Below are 21,540 nucleotides of genomic sequence, written 5' to 3' on the forward strand. Positions count from 1 at the left end.
AATATTAAACTGATGTTAAAAAAATTGTGAAGGATCTTGAATTATGTATAAATTTGAAAAACTCAAGGCTATAATAATATTTTTTGTTTGGAAAGAAAGTGAATTAAAAATATGTTTCTAAAATTAAGTAGAAAATATTATTATTATATAAATAAAAATTATATATTATACAATATATTATTTTATATTTAATTTAGGTTGACAAGCGGTATTGGCATATTTTAGTTCTTAAATATTATTTAGACTTAAAAAATAATTATTAAAGGTTGTATTGTAAATGCATTTTTAATCCTAATAAATTTAATATTATACTAAAATAAAAATTATACTAAAAATAAATTTAATGAAGATACCTAATAAAAATTTTTTTTTACCTTTAACAGACCTAATTATATAAGAATAGTAATTAAATTATTTTTAGAACATGCATTTTCTAAATTAAAAAGTTTATTACATAATGAGAGAATTATTTAACTTAAAAAATATTTATTTATACAAAAAGTTATTAAACGAATATCGAGGAGAGCTATTAGGGTTTTGATCAATTATGTTTTGGTTCTCTGTATTTCAGTCCTATATATAGCCTATTATATTATACAAGTAAAATAAACTAAAGCCATGCATTGTTAATTAAGCCCGCTTGAAAATGTTTTTAAAAATCGACAGATCTGGCCTTAATCAGGATGCAATCACGATTTATTTAATCAATAAAAGAAGAAAAAATATAATATTATAAGAGTTTAATATAATAATAGATTAATAAAATCAAATATATAAATAATCTAAATCTTTACCAAGGTTCGCAGCCTGACCGAGTTCTACTTTACCTTCATCCCGGCCTGGTCCAATAATAATTCAAAAAAAATGTCCCGCCTGATAAAATACCTATATCAGTTTAATCCCCATTGTTTCCGGCACACTTGGTGCCTTCGAGTCCTAGATTTCTTCAAAAGACTCGTCCAAAATTTGCATTTAATTTCGGGTTATTAGGAAGTTTTTTACAACCCTACTACATAGTCTTAGCTATATAGATCCCACATATCAATGACGCTGAGAACTATTGTTTAATAAAATTTAAACTATTTTATTATAAAATGGATATATATTAACTAAGTAAGCTGACCAAGTTCCCTTCAATCTTGAAATTTCAATGAATCAATTTGTATTTAACCCTCGCATTAAAGAACCATAAATTATCAATCAACTAGAATTGAAATATTCTAATGAATAAATATATTTTATTTTATCCTTATTTTTTTTTTCATTTATGAGTCCTAATTTCATTCGTAGGTAATAAAATACCTTATCTGCCCAAATAATAAAATGCATATTATGTGCTCGTCTATTCTATTCTATGAAAATAAAATAGTAATAAAGAAAAGTAAAAAAAATCTCAATCTTGTGAGACAATAGATTTTATAACCCAATCGTAAAGGGGTAAAATGAATTGAAGAAATAAACAATAACATAATATAAATATTAATTAACAATATAATTTTCATTCGAAAAGATAGACACCTGATTAAATAAAGGAGAAAAAACTGATGTTTTTCTTTGGTAAAACCCAAGAAAAATATTTTTTAAATCTATTTAATTGCTAACTGAAATTAATAACAAGAAAAAAAATCATTTTAATTCCTTTTTTGAATTTTGTAAAAATAAATAATATCTTCAATTATTTTCATATTTTATCTTCGAATAAATTTTACATATATTTAGCTATGTTACGACGTCAAACTAATAATTTCATAATATTGCTTGTTTACCTTTCATTTTTCCCCACGTTCACATCATTCTTATACACGTGTAAGTCTAAGTCATATATTTAGAGAGTGATAATTATAACTTAATTTAAAAAACAAAACACTTTAAATCGTGTTGACCAATAAGAAATATGGCTAATTTAAGAATTATATACCATATGAGGTATAAAGTTTTCAGTCGACCGATATTTGAGTGAATCTCCAAATTTATTTTTTATGTAACAAAATTATTATTTCAGATCATTTTACCTGCCCCGGATTCAAATGTGATCAAAAATGCTTAGATTATAGTTCAATATGTGATGGAATAGTAGAATGCGATGATGGTAGCGATGAAAGTGAGGCATGGTGTAAGAAAGAGGTTTGAAAAATTGATTAAGTATTTTTTAGAGATGCACTGATTCCTAATTAAGAACATTTTTATTTCATTTTGCTACATTGTTTATAACCAAACTCAATAAACAAATGGGAGGATTAAAGTAGACCCTCCCGAAGATCCCGAAAAAAATTTAAACCTTATATTTCATTTTTTTTTAAATTTCAATATCAATAATATTTTTACAAGTTAATAAGTTATATCTTATTTGTTATAAAATTTTATAAATATAAAATATACTGAACATAAAGATCAAACTCAAAAAAATATTAAGGACGTATTCTGGTTCGGCTTATTTCTAAACAGCTTTTAAACAATTACACCCTATTATGGTTTGTTTTAAGTGTTTGGCGGCATTGTTGAGTAATAAATCAAAGACAGACCTAAGTATTTATTTTATTTAATAGGAAGTTTATATAATTAGTGTGAGGACGGAGAGATATGGGGTATCATTTTATGAGCTCGATATTTGAAAAAATTTAATCTAGAACAATAGAAATATGAGACACTAACTGTTGTTGGATATTAGGTAGTGGTGTGAGGTAAAATTAGATAGAATCTATCCGTTAATGAATGTTTTATCTATCAATGGAGAATATGAAACTGGTATAGTTATCCCGGACTATATTAATTGCCACTCTTTGTCAAAAGTAAATATTTAAAAAAATTAATAAGCATGCTTTGAAAAGTTAGAAAAAATTAATTCTAATTTAAAATTAGTTTGTGAATTATTCAGGCGTGATAAAAATTTGCGTGAGTGGGTGGGTCAGGCTAAAAAGATTTGAGCATCGGGCATAAATGCTTTAAAAATATTTATAGCCAGCTTGAGTGAGTGGACGGGTCGTGAATAAAAAAGTAGGCACACTCCCACTTTTATCTATGGGGCGACAATAAAACATATTTATCCATATTTCATTGTCCACATTTTGTGGTGCTCCTTGGACACAGTATTCTGGGCATAAAAATAGAAATATTAAAATTTACTTTATATGAAGTCTTTTTTTTGTCATTACATTTAGTTATATTTCTATAAATTTTAGATAAAAAAAAATTCGAAAATTAAAGGAGATCGTGGATTCTCTTTTAAAATTTTACAAAAATTGCTGTGTTCCGAGGCAACTATTAGTTTCTTCGGATCTCAATGAAGTTTTTATTTGCTTTTAAAAATTTATTGTTTTTTCCCCTTAGATTAGTTCCAAACAGATCGTTTTTTTAAAGCGGTCTTTGAGGCTTCTAGTAATTCATTTTTATTTCCAAACAAAGGATAATAATTTGTTGAATTAATTTTTTTTATATAATATAGTATTTTTTTAAAAAAAACAATCGGTATCTCCATCACAGTGGCCATTTAATCGGTAAGAGAAAACGTTTGTTTGGAAATAAATAAAAAATTATTGAAAAACATGCCTCAAAAAATGAGTTGAAAAAAAGTTTTGCTTGGAAGTGGCCTTATATGATTTTTACAATTTAAATTGTTTTTTTTATTTGTCTTAAATAGTATTAAAATCAAAATATAAATAATGAGGTCGAACCGATTTTTATAAAATTGGCTACTGGTTTTTTGATAATATTAAAAATAATATATGATTAGATAACTAAAACTATATTCTATAAAGGTGCCTTATACGAACCACTTTATGGGGCTTCCTAAACTATTAATTTTTTTAGGTCATAATAAATTGATGCATTTTTATTTATTAATAATGATACGTATAGAATAATTTTATTGTTCAAAATATCATAATAATTATAAATTGAAGCTAATTATATATAAAAATTGAAACTTCATTTTGGTTAATTTAATAAACATTTTGGACATAAAAAAATAAGGATCCTTAAGGAGAGATTATGATTTCTTAGCATAAATCCTAAATACCAATCATAAAACACATGAAATTGCCTTTTCAAGATTTTGAAATTTTTTCATTTTTAACTGCCATAATTGACATGTATGGTTTAGGAAGCCCCGATAGCTCTAAATTGACAAATTATTATTGAAATAATATCTAGATATAATAAATACTCATAAAACTTTCTCAAATTATAGAAGAGTTTAAACTTTGCTATAAAATTTAATTTACTTAAAAATGATTATATATTTGAATTAAAATTAAAATTCTGTCATGTAAAAATCTTTTGAAAATTTCATCAAAATTTGATTTCTTAAATATAAATTTTAATTATTAAATATTTCAAAAGATTTTTTGTCTATAGATGTAAACTAATAAAAACAATATTAGGATAAAATTTTAACCTTCTGGAATATTTAATTTTAAAATGAGATTAAATGGTTTGCCACGCCCCGGGGTTTATCTAACCTCAGTCCAGAGTTGTTAAACGCTATTTTTAAAAGTAGCGCGCTACCGCTATAGCTATTAGTCAAAAAAGTAGCGCGCTACCACTTTCGCTATTTGTCAAAAAAAGTAGCACTTTTAAGCTACCTTTTATAAAAAAAAATTTAGAAAAAAATGAAACAAATTTTTTTTATTATTTTTTTGCTTATAATGTAAATGTATAATAAATAATATATAAAAATCAACATTTATAAATATAAAAATATAGTTAGTTTAGATTTTAAAAAAATAAGCAATATAAATAAATATTTATTTTAATTTGTTGCATTTTAATAATAATATCATTTCAATATTATCATGCCCAAGTCTAGAGCGACGATCAGAAAGTATAAGCTTTGCTTTACTAAATAATCTCTCGACACTAGCACTTGAGGGCAAGGGGGTATTTAATTTTATATATAAATTATTAATATATGAAAAATTATCAAAAATATTCATTTCAATATTTTTTGATTGAAAAAAAAGATCAATTGGATTTTCTATTAAATCATCTTTAATTTCAAAAAAATTATTTGAGGATGTCTTCATGGTAGATACTCGGCAATCTATGTTTGTTGGAGTAAGATTATTCAGCTTCGCCATTAGCCTATCGCAACCAAGGACAATGGCTGAACTGTGTCAATAATAAAATCAACAATTACTTTATCAGCCAATTTTTGTGAAATATTGGCATGTTTATTATCAGTTAATTTGGTTTGGATAGTATTTGTCTTTTTGAATGAAGATTCTCCTATACCAAAATTTTTTATATGTTTCTCTATTTCCTTATAGCAAGTCTAATAAAATAAATAATATTATAATGTAAAAATAACAATTTACCTTTAGGTGTTTCTTCAGGTTATAGCTACTCGATTGATTTGATGATATATTTTTTTTACATTTTAAGCACAGGAATTTGAATCCAGTTTTTGTTTTATTATTAATTTAAAAAAATTTTCAAATCTAGGGAATGGGAAATCGATATTAGAGCTATTAAGTACATTTTCTTCCATTGAATCTTCCATGTCTGAATCACTTTCAAGGATTTGGATATCCATGGGCAATGCCATTTTAGATTATTAACACAGATTGAAAATATAAATTAAAAATTGAAAATATATTTAAATTTCAAAATTAAATAATAAATTATAAAAATTATAATTAATTATGATATTATATTTAAATTTTCATGTTTATACTTACATTCATTATATTTTTTAAAAGTAGCGAGCGCGCTAAAAAATTAAATAATTAAAAAAAAGTAGCGGCTATTAGCTATAGCTACCAAAAAAGATAGCGCGATAAGTAGCGCGCTACTTTAACAACTCTGCCTCAGTCACTTCTCTTGTAAAATATTATTTAATTTTTTTCTTAAACTGTTCGAAAAATTTATGGGAAGGATTCCTGAAACATAAATCACAGAATTTCATGTCAATTATTTAGCATATCTATTTTTCACTTAGCTCAAACAATTAACATATATTTCATATTTTTTATATCTCTCTATTATTATTGTTAATCACGTAATTCCTTTATTGCAATTAAGTGAAAAAGCTATGAGGAATCTTTGCGAACAACGGGTTTAATGACCCATTGTGCGGAAGGAATTTGAGTATATACAATTAAATTATTCAATGTAATAACCATATTTGTAATTATATTTTAATACAATGCTATAGTTATCACAATTATAAATGAAATAAAAATAATATTTCTACTAATAATATATGTATGTTCTAATATAAAAGACCAGATAAATTTTTTTATAAATAGTATTTTGAATCTAAGCTACTCTTCCTTCGTATTTAGAAAAAGATACAAATATTTTATGCCTTTTGATATCTGTATCTTAGGTATATTTTAAATAGTCCATATCTAGTAGATACCTTTTTAAAGGTCTGCCCAACTCTACTAGTTATTTTCATTGTAATGATATTTTTATTATATTGTCTATTAGTTATATTAAAATTGCTCCATTCAAAATACTTTAGACACCCTTAATTCTAATAAGCTACCATTTCAAAATCAAATATTATATTTGGTAGGTTATATTTATCTTTAGAAATTGCTTGTAAATTAAATATTGAAATTAAATTTATTATTCTTTACAAATATTTCAAAAGTCGAGTTAAATAATATAATTTGTTTAAAACGAATACTGAAGTATTTGCCTACAAGGTTTAACATCTATCTATACATATGGTTATTCGGAAATATTTATAACTTATAGAGATGTTAACTTTATTGATAAATAAAAATCAATGTATTTACGATGGTTTTAATTTTTAAAATGAGTATGTATGTTGAATTTCAATTCTAAAGGCTAGAAATTTATATTATTGCTGTCAATTTTCATAAAAAGATCAAGGATAGAAAAAGAAGCAGGGGCTCTCAACCGACGATTTGGTATCGCCGAAACATAGATTACCCAAACCGGGACAACTAATTATGTCGTTTTGAATTTTTATATTATAATCTTGATACTAATTTATTAAATGCATTTTATATGTAATTTTCTTTAATTAGTCAAATCAAAATCACTAACGTTTTTTAATCCCATTTTATTTTGTCGAGGTGTTCTTTCCCTAACGTATTCTTATTTGTATTTATATAAATATTTAAAAAATATATTCTTATTATTCATTCATCTATTGGATTATAAGATTTTTTTATAAACAAAATTTATTAGAGTTGTACTGATATTTTTTAGTGCATCGGACCGATTTTTCGTCTCTTTGAAATATCGGTTATCGTCCGATATTACTATAAAATGGCATCTAAATAATATTATTTTAATTAATTAATATTTAAGAAAATATATTTATATGTAAGTTTAAAATGTTGTTATATAATTTAAATAATATTTTTTAAAACACTAAATAACTATAAAAATATAATAAAATATATAATTTAAAAAAAATTCTAACAATTTACATTGATTATGTATAGACTAGATGGGATTCTTAACTTTCTACACAGATTTTGAAACAAAAAAAATATTTTAAATGACTTATGTTATGCTATATTAAACGTAGATGCATACAATGAAATTAAAATATATTAAATGTGCGTAACGAAAAAGATCATATTAGTGATATCGGATATGTAATCGGCCGATATCAATTTAATATAGAAAATATTGGATCGGCCTATAAAATGTTGTATCGAAACCTATCATGCTAATATATTTATAATTTATTTATTAATTTACTATAATAATTTCGTTCACGAATTGAATTCTCTATCCAAATACAATTAAATTTAAAAAGAATATATATATACTATACCTTTTATATTAAAATCGCACAATATGTCTGGCATATTTAAACTCAATAATAACGATTATATTATATAATAATATATAGTGTATATTTATAAACAAAAATTAAATGATCATAACTCGTTTCACATATTGCCAACTAATACAAATATTATCGCGGTTTATATAAATAAAATATTCAAATTCAAAAATTATTCGATTTTTTTGGGCTGAGCCGCGGAATCAGGAGCTTTTTGTTGTTCTTCCAACTTATCTTCTTTCTTAAGCATTTTGACTATGTCCATAATTTGTTTCTTGTCGAGGTTAACGTCTTCTCGAGCTATCATCTCGATCGCCTGAAATTAAAAACACATTTTAAACCCGTTAAGAAAGGTTTTATCACATTAAACGCTCATTATTAAAAAAAAGAAGTTAACAAAAATCAGCCCAATTTACCGAGTTTTATATTTTCAGGCCCGGTGGGTACCCGTGACTTAAACTAGTCCGACAAAACAAAAATAAGAATCTTTAAAAAGAATCAATAGATTAATGTAATATATAGTCAGTTAATTTTTAAAAATGATTCATTTCAACCTCTAAAACATGTTCCATGTTAACGTTCCCATCTTTATCTTCATCAAACATGGCGGCCAAATTTTTGAGCCTTGAATCATCCATATGAATTTGTCTTGATTTTTTGATAGCATTGACTAGATCGGGTATACTGATCATTTTACTGTAAGGCATAAAAATGTATATGTATATATATATATATATATAACTACATATGGTGGTTAAATTATGACTAATAGAAAAAGGAAATATTTACGCTTTTTCATCTTTGTCCTTTTCTGAAATCATCAAATCATCTTTTAATTCGGTGGCATAAAATTTATGATCTATAGACAAAATTAAAAGAAAAATATTATGCGAATATTTTTTTACATTTAAAATTAATTAGGCATGCATTTTTAACTGATCCAAATTTCTTATATATCTATTGGCATTGTTTCCATTTCTATCCTTAGTGCCTACTAAGATCAGTATTCAGCATATTGTAAAAAATGTTATAATTATAAGTTTAAAAGTTATAAATAATTATTTTATTGTGGAAAATAAAATTATATAACAAAGATTATTTTCTTTAAAAATTAATATAGATTTTTATATTATTGTATAAATTCACAATAATTTATTTCCTAAAAAACTATATTTCATCAAATCAAATAAAGAAAAAACTAATGAATAACGAATCAAACTTTTTTCCTCGATAGTATCGATATGTTTCTTTTCAATTTCCAATTTTTCAACTATTTTATCGGCTTTGCCCAGCATCTTGTTCAAACTATTGGTAAGACGTATAGCTGATTTACTTTCTTTCAAGTCATCAGCACCTTTTATTTCTTCCACGAGTGTTTTAGCTTCTTCAATATCCTTTTACGATAGTGGATGGATGATTTTACAACAAAATACATAATGGTTTTAAAAAGAAAATAATATGCTTTTTTTCTCCCAAAATCCTACCTTCAGCCTCATCGTGGCGGGGGAGTGGCAACGTCTTTTGGCGACTAAGGTCTAAATAGTTGACTGTGATCTAGGTCTAGAATAGGATCACCGTCTCCTAGACGGGGTGTAATAACCACTTAAAGTGGTTTATGTCAGGAAGGAATGTAAAAACCTTGCTACAAAATCTCCTAATGATTACAACAAAGCATGGGCGGGGTACATCCCAAAGTACCCCGTGGGCCTCCTAAACCGCCTACGAAAAAAAGAAGGATGGAAAACCTGGTGGAACTATGACGGCATTAAAGACCTGATAATAAGTGGAGAAACCAGTTTACGAGGGATAGAGAAGGGTCGCGACATGGAATGTTGGGAGTATGACGGGAAGAGCGGGAGAAGTGGTCGATGTATTAGAAGGCATATAGATGTGTGCTGCATACAGGAAACCTGATGGAAAGGTAATGGCGCAAGAACGATTGACAAGACTAGTGAAAAGTATAAATTCTTCTGGCAAGGAAGTAATGATGATAAGGCTAGAGTTGGGGTATTGGTCGCGGAGAAATTGATGGACAAAGTAGTCTAAGTGATAAGGCTAGATAACGATAATGGTTATCATGATGATTTTTGGTAGAAAGCCATATAATATTTTCTCGGCATATGTTCCTCAGGTTGGAAGAAATGAAGAAGAGAAAGATATATTTATGGACAGTCTATTGGGGGCGACATCGAGACTGGCAAATGAATAGGAGATTATCCTGGCTGGTTATCTGAATGGGAGCGAGTAGTGAGGGTTATGAAGGAGTATATGGAGGATTTAGTGGCATGGGAAATCTGAAAGGGGAGAAAATTTCAGTGATGCTATGGTTATGATTGTAATACAATGTTTAAGAAAGAATTAGAGAAGCTGGTGACTTATAAGCCGGGTAGGATTACTTGCTATTAAGGAGATGTGATAAAAGTATAATAAAAAATGTGAAAGTGATACCGGGAGAGTAATGTATCAATCAGTATCGACTAGTTCTAGGAGGTCTCACATTTAAAGGCGCCAGGATCACTAAAAGAAAGTTTGTGCCAAGGCTGAAGGTTTGGAAATTGAAGGAGAGCGCTAAAAGTCAATTCAATATGACATTGGCAATAAGGGAGGCGGAGGTGGCACAAGCATCTGGGGTAGACAAGTGGGAAGCCTTGAAGAAAGCTGGGTGATGACACTGAGGAGGTATGTGGATGGATAAAAGGGCCGCTTAGACATAAAGAGACTTGGTGGAACCCGGAGGTAGCGAAAGCTGTAGATGAGAAACAGAGGTGCTTCAAAGAATGGTATAGTAGTAAAGAAAAAAGTGATAACGATTACAAGATGGCGAAAAGAAATGTTAAGAAATTAAATGCGAAGGCGAAGAAGAAAAAAGACAGGAGTTTGCTAACGAAATGGAATGCGTTGGAGGAATGGAAAATGTGGTTCGAATAGCAAAGCAGATGGCAAAAAAGAGGCAGGATGTGGTAGGTATTAAATGTATGAAAAATATGAAAGGAAAAATGGTGATTGATAATAGTGGTATTAAGAACACCTGGTAGACACATACATGGAAGGACTTTTGAACGAAGAAAATGAATGGGATAATGATGTTAGTTTTGCAAAGGTAGAAGGTTCAGGGTGTAAATTTGGCAAGGACGAAATAAAGAGAGCAGTGAAGAAGATGAAAAAAAGGCATCGGGTTTAACGAGGGTGGTATCAGAGATGTTTGGAGGTTCTGATGACTCAGGTATATTGAATGGTTAATGAATTTAGCCAATCAAATTATTACAGAAGGAACTATTTCCGAGGACTGGAGAAGAAGTATAATTATCTCAGTATACAAGAGGAAAGGTAATCCTTTAGATTGCGGGTCTTACAGATCTATTAAACTCTTGGAACATGGAATGAAGGTATTTGAGAGGGTGTTAGGGAAGCGGATAAGGGAACAAACTAAAATTGATGAAATGCAGTTTGGTTTTACATCGGGAAAAGGCATGACAGATGCAATCTTTGTGGTGAGACAAATACAAGAAAAGTATCTTGCGAAGGAAAAGAAACTGTATTATGCGTTTATTGATTTGGAGAAGGCATTTGACAGGGTTCCGCGCGAGATTACTAGATGGGTCTTGAGAAAATCATGTGTGGAGTAATGGTTGGTTATGGCAGTGATAGCAATGTATGTGAAGCCCAAATTGCAGTACAGACGGATGATAGAGATAGTGAGCTTTGAAATGAAGGTAGGACTTCATCAAGGATCCGTGCTGAGTCCATGATTATTTATCTTAGTAATGGATGTGTTGTAGAGAAATGTGTGGACTTCTCTGGGAGCTATTATATGCAGATGATCTTGTATTAATGGTAAACAGTGAGGAAGAATTGCGGGATATAATTAGCAAATGAAAGATGGCTATGGAAGATAAGGGTCTGAAAATGAATGCAGCAAAGTCAAAGGTGATGATTGGTGAAGAAAATCTAAAGATGGAGGAATCCGGTGACCTTGTGGTATATGTGGGAAAGGAGTTGCTAGAAATTCAATCCAATGCACCAGATGCCAGAAATGGGTACACAATAGATGTAGCGGTGTTAGCAAGAATGACCTTTATTTGTAGAACGTGCATAAAAGGGGTACATAATACTGATAACGTAGAAAATGGTGGTTTGGATAGCAATGTGTTAACTCTGGGAAAAGTGAAAAAGTTTTGTTATTTGGATGATATGCTAAACGCAGATAGATGGCGGTGTAGATTCTGCTGTTGTTGCAAGGGTCAAACAAGTATGGAAGAAGTGCAGAGATATGTCGACATTCTAACAAATAAAAAAAGTCTCTCTGAAGTTAAAGGGGAAAGTTTACGTAAGCTGTGTGAAGAGTTGTTTAGTTTATGGCGGTGAAACATGGGCAATGAAAGCGACTCACGAGGCCAAATTAGAAAGAACAGAGATGAGGATGATTAGATGGATGTGTGGGGTATCTCTGAGAGAGAAAAACTATCAAGGAATTGCAAGCAAGATTGGGTATAGAAATGATGGAGTAGTATGAGACTAAATAGACTAAGATGGTTTGGGCATATGAAACGTATGACAAAAGATGACTGGGTAAAGAGATGCACCTTGATGGAAGTAGGAGGATCAAGACCTAAAGGAAGGCCCAAAATTACGTGGACAAATGTGATAGCGGCGGATATGAGAAGCACGAATTTTACAAATATTGATGCTCAGGACCGTCAAAAATGGAAAAGAAAAATCAGAGGGAAAACTGGTTTACCTGGGTAAACCTAGAAATTGCCATAAAAAGGAGAAGAAGAATAAATAAAATTTTCCACTTATTTATAATAGATTTTGGCAAAATCAGATATAATGACTAGATATAAAATATATGAAGTGATTTTAAAAAAATAATATAGAAGATAGGCCAATATTATATGGCGGAAATATTGATCATGATCATTCTGGTGTCACGCTCATAAGATTTTAGAGCTTTAATAAATTTTAAATTCAATACCAGGTTTCATATTTTTATCTCGTATTTTAGTTATTTAAATTCAATTTTTTTTAGTCCGAGAGCTAATCCAAATTCCAACAAATTAAACGTTTTGATAAAAATATAAATAAATTATGCCAAAATGTTTTTATAACCTCCTTATATTCTTGCAAATTTTCTTTGATATCTTTAACGATCTCTTTAGCCTGTTTGATGTCCTTATCAATTTCGCGTTTATCGCTTATAGTTTCCACCGCTTTAACGATATCCTGTAATTCTTGGGGAGTAATATCTTCTTTTGATGATTTATCTTCAGCGCTAATCAATTTTGGTTCAGTGACTAAAAAACAATAAATTACTTAATAATTTTAGAATTTTTATTTTATTGCAAATTTCAAGTGTTTTATATGTTATTGCCAACATTTCAAATTATATTAGTTTCTGTAAACAGTAAAACCTCCATATGATAATATTAAAGCTCAAATCATATGTATTCGTAGTCAGTTCGCATTAGAAGTATGGGCGAATCTCTAACCCATAAGTACCATTTTTTCAAATTTTTTTCAACCAATCTGTCCATGGTTGGAAAAAAGACCACCTGCCCTCCGGAAATTTATATTTTCCTTATTTTAGGAAATATTCTGAGATGCTAAGATTAAAAGATAATTTCATATGTAAATTTTCTAATCTCATAGTGATTTTTTTCTAAAACAAATTAGCCTCTTAAGTCCAACTAGATTGAAAAATGAACCCTTTTTGTTTGAAAAAGGATATGATACTAAAAACGCTATATATAATAAAAATAATAATGTACTATATTTACATTTTTTATATTGAAACCAATATTATACTTTAATTTTAAAGACTCTAGCTAAATTAAAATAAGAATGATTTATTTTTTTTATTTATATGAGTAATAAAAATCGTAGCAAAATGATATTACATAATTTAGCGGTATCCTTTAGTGTCGGAGCCTTATCCACCATGACATCTTCCTAAAAATGATATGATTATATATAATATAGTTACCGTTGTATAAAATAGTGTTTAAAAAGGTTAAAAAAATTAAAATAACCAGCATATCCATAATTTCCAAGGATATTTGCCATCCCCCCTTCATAAATATTTCAGGCCTAAAAGTTGCAAATATTATATAATTATACTAAATTTTCCCTTGTTAGGTCATTTATTACAAAATATATTTTACTATAATTAGATGGCATAAATATTTGCTAATTAATATTCTACACTAATTATTCACGAATTTCCAATTCGAAAAAAGTGAACCTTTCATTATTAGCGTGTGAGAAAAAGATTACAAAATGAATATTGACGGAAATATGCAATTTAAAAAAATGCCCAGCCCTCCCTCGTGCCCTCTAAGAAAAAGTTCTAATTATGACTCTGAATTAGTGAAAATTGTTTCTCCATTAAAAAAAGGGAGCTATTTTTTGAAATGCTACTAAGATATTGTTTTTATTTAGTTTCATATATCAGGTTTCATGATATTTTATGAGGAAATCAACAAACCCCTAGAAATTATAATAAAATAACCTTTTTGAATTTATCCTTCATCTTCTCGGCCTTTTCTTCTTTGATAGCGGCGGCTTCTTTCTTGATAACTTCAGCCAAAGTCTTAGGGTCAACCCTTATTCCTTCTATTTCCGCGGCCCTTAAATTAGCTTGTTCTTCCTAAATTATTAAATTTCATATTCACATAAATATCATTATAAATTAAATAAGTCAATTTGGCTAAGGGTTATAAATGCAGGGAACGGTGTTTAAATGAATTGAAACTATTATAATTCACTTTTATAAATAATAAATCAGGTCTACCTCTACCAATATAAATGAAACTGTAAAAATAATATAGAATATATTACCGCTGCCTTTGGTAAACTGGCCAATGTTTTTTTCAGCATATTCGACTGTCTATCCTCTTCTTCGGCCACACTAATAGGTTTGAGCTTACCAGTAGTTCCAACGCTCTCCGTTTTAAATGGCATATCGACTAGCTCCCCCATTCTATCGACGCTGGGAGTCGATGGCGTGTCTTCTATTCCCATGAGAGTTCGAGACAAAAGCAAAAGGGACGCCGGAATATCACTATCTAAATGAAGTTGAAGCCAATTAGTGAGTTGCTGTTTAAGCCTTTGTTCCGATAGCCCCAGTGCTCTCATGCCCCTAGCCCGGCAAGCGGCTTGAAGCTCCCAAATGGTTAAGTTATCCACACCACCTTCATTACGGATCAGCTAAATGTAAAAAGAATGTAAATAAGTTTGATCTTTGAAAACTTAGCCAAGATTTTAAGCTATAAAGTCAATTAAAATGTTTGAGTTGAGACTCTAAATTAACAATTATATATGTTTTACTATATCGTCTTGCTTTAAGGATCTAAGAGCAGTGTTTAATTGAAATCGAAGTAAATAGTTATTGCCAATTGGCTTAAGCTGTAATAATTTGCACATAGCGACTAATTGATCTCTGTTTAACGTGTCTAAAGTAAATTCATCTTCAAAGAGGCGAGAAAATTTAATGATCTCATCGTTTGTGGGCGATTTGTCACCTTTCCTGACCTGTAAATAAATAAAATGATAACTTGAAATTTTAATACATCTCTATAGTTACAAGCTAATAGCTTTATAATGACTACAATCAGGACAATCAAAATAAGCTACAAAACTATTCTATACATTGATTAATGGTCTACGAGAACACACTTAATGAATAGAGGTATTAATTATCAGGTTAAATTCTAAAATTGATGTTTAAGAAATTTCACAAAATTTAGATAAACCAAGTACTATTATAAATCAAACCTTCTCCATAAATTCTAAGAAAGAATTAACATTTTCGGTGGGATGTTTTTTGTCGTCTTTGTACTGCAAAGCAGTTTCTGTGATAGTTTCCTGCAAAAATTTGGCTATTTCTAAACGTGCTTTTAACTGCTTTTGAAGTTTTTCCTTTAGATTAAAAAAAATTTCAATATAGCCATTCCAAATTAAAAACATTTAGATGGACGACAATTTTAATGAATATGGTAAAATGTATTACATTTTTTTTACTTTATGTTAAACTTGAAAAAGTATTTTATATCTATATAAAGATATATATAATACATTTTAATATCTGTATCTTAAAAATGTAAATATAACGTACAAGATACATCTTTAGTTGTTTTGTTATAATATTAAATAAATATTTTCCCTGATAAATTTTGTATTTTTTTTATAGAAAAATATATCACAACCTTCTTTAAAATTTTATCTAGATGAATTTGCCTTATATAATATGGAAAGTATAAAAGAATTAAAAACAAATTCTGAGGGTTGGTGTTTAAAAGAATAACTTTATTATCTTTTTTCAAAAATAATCAATCATTAGGTCATATTAAATTTTCTTATCGGTATAAAAAATAATCTTGGGAAATAGCATGTGTGTAAGTTAGAACATATTTTATGAATATATTAGGGATGTACCGATATTTTTATCGAATCGGGAAGATAGTTCATCTTTTAAAAAATCGGTTATCGGCCGATATTATAAAATTTTTCCATCCAATAAAATGGCGCCTAAATTTTTTAAAGATTTATTTCAACTTTCATAATATATTTGTTTATTACTTACTATGTAAATAATGTTATTGTATAAATAAGTGTGTCAATAAAAATATTTTATATACTTTTGGACTCTTGAATATAAACTATAACTGATCTTTATAATATATAATTAAATGACCTGTGTTATGGTATAGTTAAAAATTGATGTTATACTATTTAAAAGCATATACGATGAGTAAATTTATGAATTAAAATTAAAGCGATTAGTATGTTTATAGAATACAAAATCAGATAAGATATATGATGGGATTGGTAATAGGCCGATATCAATTAAATATCGGAACGGCCTCCAAAAAGTGGTATCGTTACACCCCTAGAATATATTGTATGATTATCTATAATGTATCAGACATAATTTTATAAAATCAAGTAATAATAATTTATTTTGATAATTAAGATTTTTTCAACTTAAATAATTTTTTGAATAAAAGAAAGAAAAAGGAAAAATATCCAAAATATTAATACAGAGAAAATCTTTCAATAGAAATAGAAAAGGAAAATAAAATTATTTTCTAAACGTCTATCTTTAGAGTTTTTATTAAACTCTCAATTATTTTCCAAAAAATTATATATAAAATTGATCAATGTAAAATAATCGAGCACTTTAGTATCAAAATATCATAATATGGTTTAAAAAATAATAATTTAATTATATATGAGAAGTAGAGTCAGCGTGACATTTTTATACAAGATCGGGAAAATCTTATTTTGTGCCTTGTCGCTCCAACCTATCATTTATTTATACTTTTTATTTTCCCAAATATGCCAAAAAATTTGAAAAAGGAAATTCCAACATTTAAAAAAATTTAAGGGTTTTTTTTTATTTTTTAATAGAATAAAAAAATAAATTTCATTAATATTTTCAAACTTTTCAAGAAAAAATTTAAGTAATGGACATCAAATAAGGTAAATTTTTGAATCATTTTTATAAAAACCAATAACAAACAATATAAGTTCATCATATTTAAAGATGGGACCATATGTGGCCCTTCAGCTAATGTACTAAGCACCTTAAAACACCTGGAAATCAATTCCCAAGCTATCGGCCTGGTACTCAACATAAATAAAACAGAATTATGTTTCTTAAACAATAAGCCACAAAAGTTGGAAGGCTACAAAATCATTGCTCCTGACAGCTTAACCTTAATTGGGTCCCCATTAGCTAATGCGACCAAATCGGAAGATTTTCTCAACAAGATTTTTAAAAGCTTTTACAGTATGGAGCACATTCTTAGTCTCCTACCAGCTCATCAATCTTTATTTTTAATTCGCAAATGCCTGTACATACCTAAATTTATGCATATTTTCCGATCATCACCTTTTTTCAAAAACAATGAATTCATATCTAAAATTCAGGATAAATTTAAAATATTTCTGGAAAAAATTTTAAACATAAATTTAAACTCATTCAATTGGTCACTTGCTCAGCTACCTTCTAAACTAGGAGGTTTAGATTTTTTTCCGCTCAATCTTTTATCCTTATCATCATTCGTATCATCTAGATTATCTAACAATTCTATTATTTCTGGCTTCATATGCCCTACCGATCGTTTATTAGACGACGCTATTGACAAATGGAAGACAAACACACCCATTAACACCGTATTACCATCAATCATCACACACAAAAATTTTTTCACACCTTTAATCTCTAAATACCAGACAAATATATCAGTCAATCCACCTTTAGATTGCATTCAGACAGACTTGGTGGTCATGAATGGTTAGAATCACTCCCTAGTCGCAACCTTGGTAATCTCTTATCAGATGAACAACTGAGAGTAACCATTGGTCTACGTCTAGGTTGCGATATAATACAGCCTCATGCCTGTGTCAAATGCAAATCACCCGTTGATTCAAAGGGTAGACATGGCTTAAATTGCATTTTTAGTCAAGGGCGACATCAACGCCACTCAGCTGTAAACCATATAATAAATAGAAGCTTAACAGCTGCACACATTCCTAACAATCTCGAACCATCAAATTTATCTCAAGTAGATGGTTTAAGACCTGATGGTATGACAACCATACCTTGGGCCCTCGGCAAATCACTCATATGGGACTACACGTGTGTTTCATCATTCCCTTCAAACATAAATTTCAATTGAATAACACAGGCTGAAATTAAAAAGATAAACAAATACAAAAATTTTAAAAACTTTTTATTCACTCCAGTTGTGACTTCTACTAACGGACATTTTTCGCCTTCAACATTTTTGTTTTTAAAAAATCTTGCTAATAAAATACAACTTTTCACAAATGAACCAAGAGAATTCCTTTTTATTCGACAAAAAATTCAAATAGAAATTTTTAGACACAATTATGGTTCCTTTTTGGGGACTCAATTATAGAATTTTATTTTTAATTATATAATTATAATTTATAAATTATAATATTTTAAATTAGGTGTTATGTGAAATAAATAAATATAATAATAAAAAAGACAAACATAATTTTATAATATTTTTTTGCTGGCTTTTTTATTTGCAAGATTATATATTTTTTCAATATTCAAATTGTTTATGATGTCCATTCTTACTCTAATAATACAATGGATAAATTATATCGAATTCCTATGTCATAGTTTTTTTTATTAAATTAAGCTTAGAAAAGCTTTCTTCAACATAGGCAACCTTAAAAAACCAATTGTGGGGCCCTAAATATGACAATTTTTTTTAGCATTTCAGGCAAATACCAATAACTCAAGCTGGAGCTGTTGGGGGAGTCAAATATCTTTTTACAATATAAATTTATAAGTAGAAAATTAAGTAGTCTAATTTTTCTGTTAAAAGGTAGTTTAAAATAATTTAGAGTAGAAAAGGAGATAAGTTTATAATAAGATGCTGTGAACAAACTATAATTAAAATAATCTAAGGCAATTTTTCAAAGAAAAAATGTGGTGATAAAGTAATTTTTTTAATGAATAAAATATTAAAATCTTGTCAAAATTTAGGTTAAGGAAAGCCAATAGAATATATTTTATCAAGAATAATATATTTTATAATGGAATTTAAATTTTAAAAACAATCTATAAACCTTATTAAGCAATAGATACTAATTTTTAGAATATATTTATAATGTAATAATTTTTACATCAAATTTTTGTGTTTTAAACTGTTTTCATAATTAATTGATTGAAATTATTATATAAAAAGTGATATATAATAATTACTGCTGAAGGATCTGTGTTAAAAGTGCTTGGAAGCATATTGGGAAATAATTTGATAGCAACAGGTAGTAGAAATTCCATAAAGGGCACTATAATGAACACCAAAAAGGGTATGAGTCTAAATAAATCGGAAACAGTTCTTAAAAACTGGTATATTTTATTTTTAAAAAATACAATATGGATTATGATAAAATTTATGAAATAAGTTCAATTTATTCATTAACTTTTTAAGTGTTATCTGTGAGAATTTTAACAAAGTTTAAAAATTATTGACATTAAATTATTTCTTATTAAGCTATTTTAGAGAAAATACATTTAATATTACATAAGCAGAATTTATATTTGGAATTTATTACATATTTTATATAACTTGTTTCCTTTCTCTCCTAGTCAATGTATGGCCATTTAAAACTTGCCATAAAAGGCCTGAAGACACCTTTATTTCTAAGCCCAAAAGTCTGAAGCCATGATAATAATGAAGAATTTCATGTTTAACTTTTTCCCACATTCTTTTTGACAATGACTTTTTAACCTTTAATTGTCCATCAACAACAATGCTGGACTCCTCTCTGACAGTAGATAAACCTTTAGATATTCCATATTTATCATCTTTTATTAGCTTAGTTTTATCTGGTTCTTCTTGCAATTTTTTCCTCTCTTCTTTTAAGGCTTTAATCGTAAGTTCTATTTTTGATTCTGGTTCGTGGGTGTTGACCTCATCGATATTCTTCTTATCATTGCCATTTACTATTTTTATTTTATTGGAATCAAAAGGTATGTAATTTATGTTTGAATAAGATAGAGCTCTACTTTGTAAAAATAAATTGCATTTAAATTGATTTAATTTATATGTTAATAAATTGTATTTATTTGCTTGAAAATTTGTTCTATTAATATATTTATATATTTGAAATGCGTTGTCTCTTGATTTAATACAATATTTTATGCTAAACATATCTAAGAATAAATAAATGAGATATTCGCGTTATTTATCACATATCTTATCTTATTTTATCTAGCACGTTGGTCATAGACCTGCCTAAAATGAGTGAACGTGACCTTCATACAATTATGTCGATTTTTTACTCAAGCATACCAAACCAACAAACCTTGTACCCAGATGGAACATAACAGGGTGGAACTTACCCATACCCCTTGTAAATAGTTTGATTAGTAAAGAGTAAAATAGAAGGGTTAATAAGATATAAGAACATAATGTTTAATTCCAAATACAATTGCTTTTTATTGATTTAATTAATTTTATAAACTATAAGGAAAATTTATCATTTTAAAATTTATCCAGATAAATTCTCTAATACTATTAAACTATAAGTTTTAGGAGGTTAAACTGTAAGAAATTATTATTTATTTCTTGTTAAATGTTATGGAGTTAAATATTTTAATTGATATGATAATTTATTCACTAATTATTTGTGTAAATACAATTGATATAATATTATTATTAGTAAAAGCTACAATAATACAAAATAGGATATCATATTTTTTTTTCATTTGGCAATAGGTTGATTCTCTTTGAGTTAATAAGTATTAGAAAATTACTTTTTGATTTAATTACCAATTAAAAGACTACAATGGCACAAAAATAAGATATCATTCTTATATTTTATTTCACTTAGCAATGAGATAATTCATGTTGAATTAATATGTATTATAATTCTATTTATAATTTATTACTAATTATTGGAAAACATAATTAATAATACTTTGTAGTGAGAAATAATAATCTAAAATCAGACGAAGAGCACAGTTTAAAACTACATTATTGAACTGGAAATTGGGCTGCTAAGGAAAAACATAACTAGAAATTATGAACTAGAGTGTAAAAAAATAAGAACATAACAATAAATGTAAGGAACATTCGAAAAAATCAAAATTGCTGGTTGTTAACAATAAACTAGAAAGAGAACATATCATATAGAGCAGGCGCGCGGCAGCGGGGGGGGGGGGAGGGGAAGCCGGATTATATTTTTCAAAAATAATTGTTTATATTAATTTATATATGTTA

General features: G+C 27.9%; 1 protein-coding gene across 2 annotated transcripts; it reads right to left on the reverse strand.

Moving 5' to 3' along the window:
* Positions 1-7,730: 7,730 nt before the first annotated feature.
* Positions 7,731-20,152, reverse strand: LOC135925333 (mitochondrial proton/calcium exchanger protein-like). Of its 2 annotated transcripts, none has more exons than XM_065460601.1 (12): positions 19,885-20,152; positions 19,518-19,661; positions 15,545-15,688; positions 15,098-15,301; positions 14,609-14,977; positions 14,280-14,417; positions 13,669-13,720; positions 12,881-13,065; positions 8,991-9,165; positions 8,561-8,630; positions 8,326-8,467; positions 7,731-8,087 (listed from the first exon to the last, which is right to left on the reverse strand). In XM_065460601.1, exons 1-12 carry the CDS (start codon positions 20,020-20,022, stop codon positions 7,944-7,946), a joined length of 1,905 nt encoding a protein of 634 aa, XP_065316673.1. In that variant the 5' UTR covers positions 20,023-20,152; the 3' UTR covers positions 7,731-7,943. The 2 variants fall into 2 exon arrangements, with proteins under 2 accessions (XP_065316673.1, XP_065316674.1); XM_065460602.1 differs by having other exon boundaries at positions 7,736-8,087; positions 19,518-19,632; positions 19,885-19,996.
* Positions 20,153-21,540: the final 1,388 nt, after the last annotated feature.

This window comes from Gordionus sp. m RMFG-2023, chromosome 2 (genome assembly GCF_954871325.1).
Source record: "Gordionus sp. m RMFG-2023 chromosome 2, tfGorSpeb1-WG-v2, whole genome shotgun sequence".
NCBI classification, from domain to species: domain Eukaryota; kingdom Metazoa; phylum Nematomorpha; class Gordioida; order Chordodea; family Parachordodidae; genus Gordionus; species Gordionus sp. m RMFG-2023.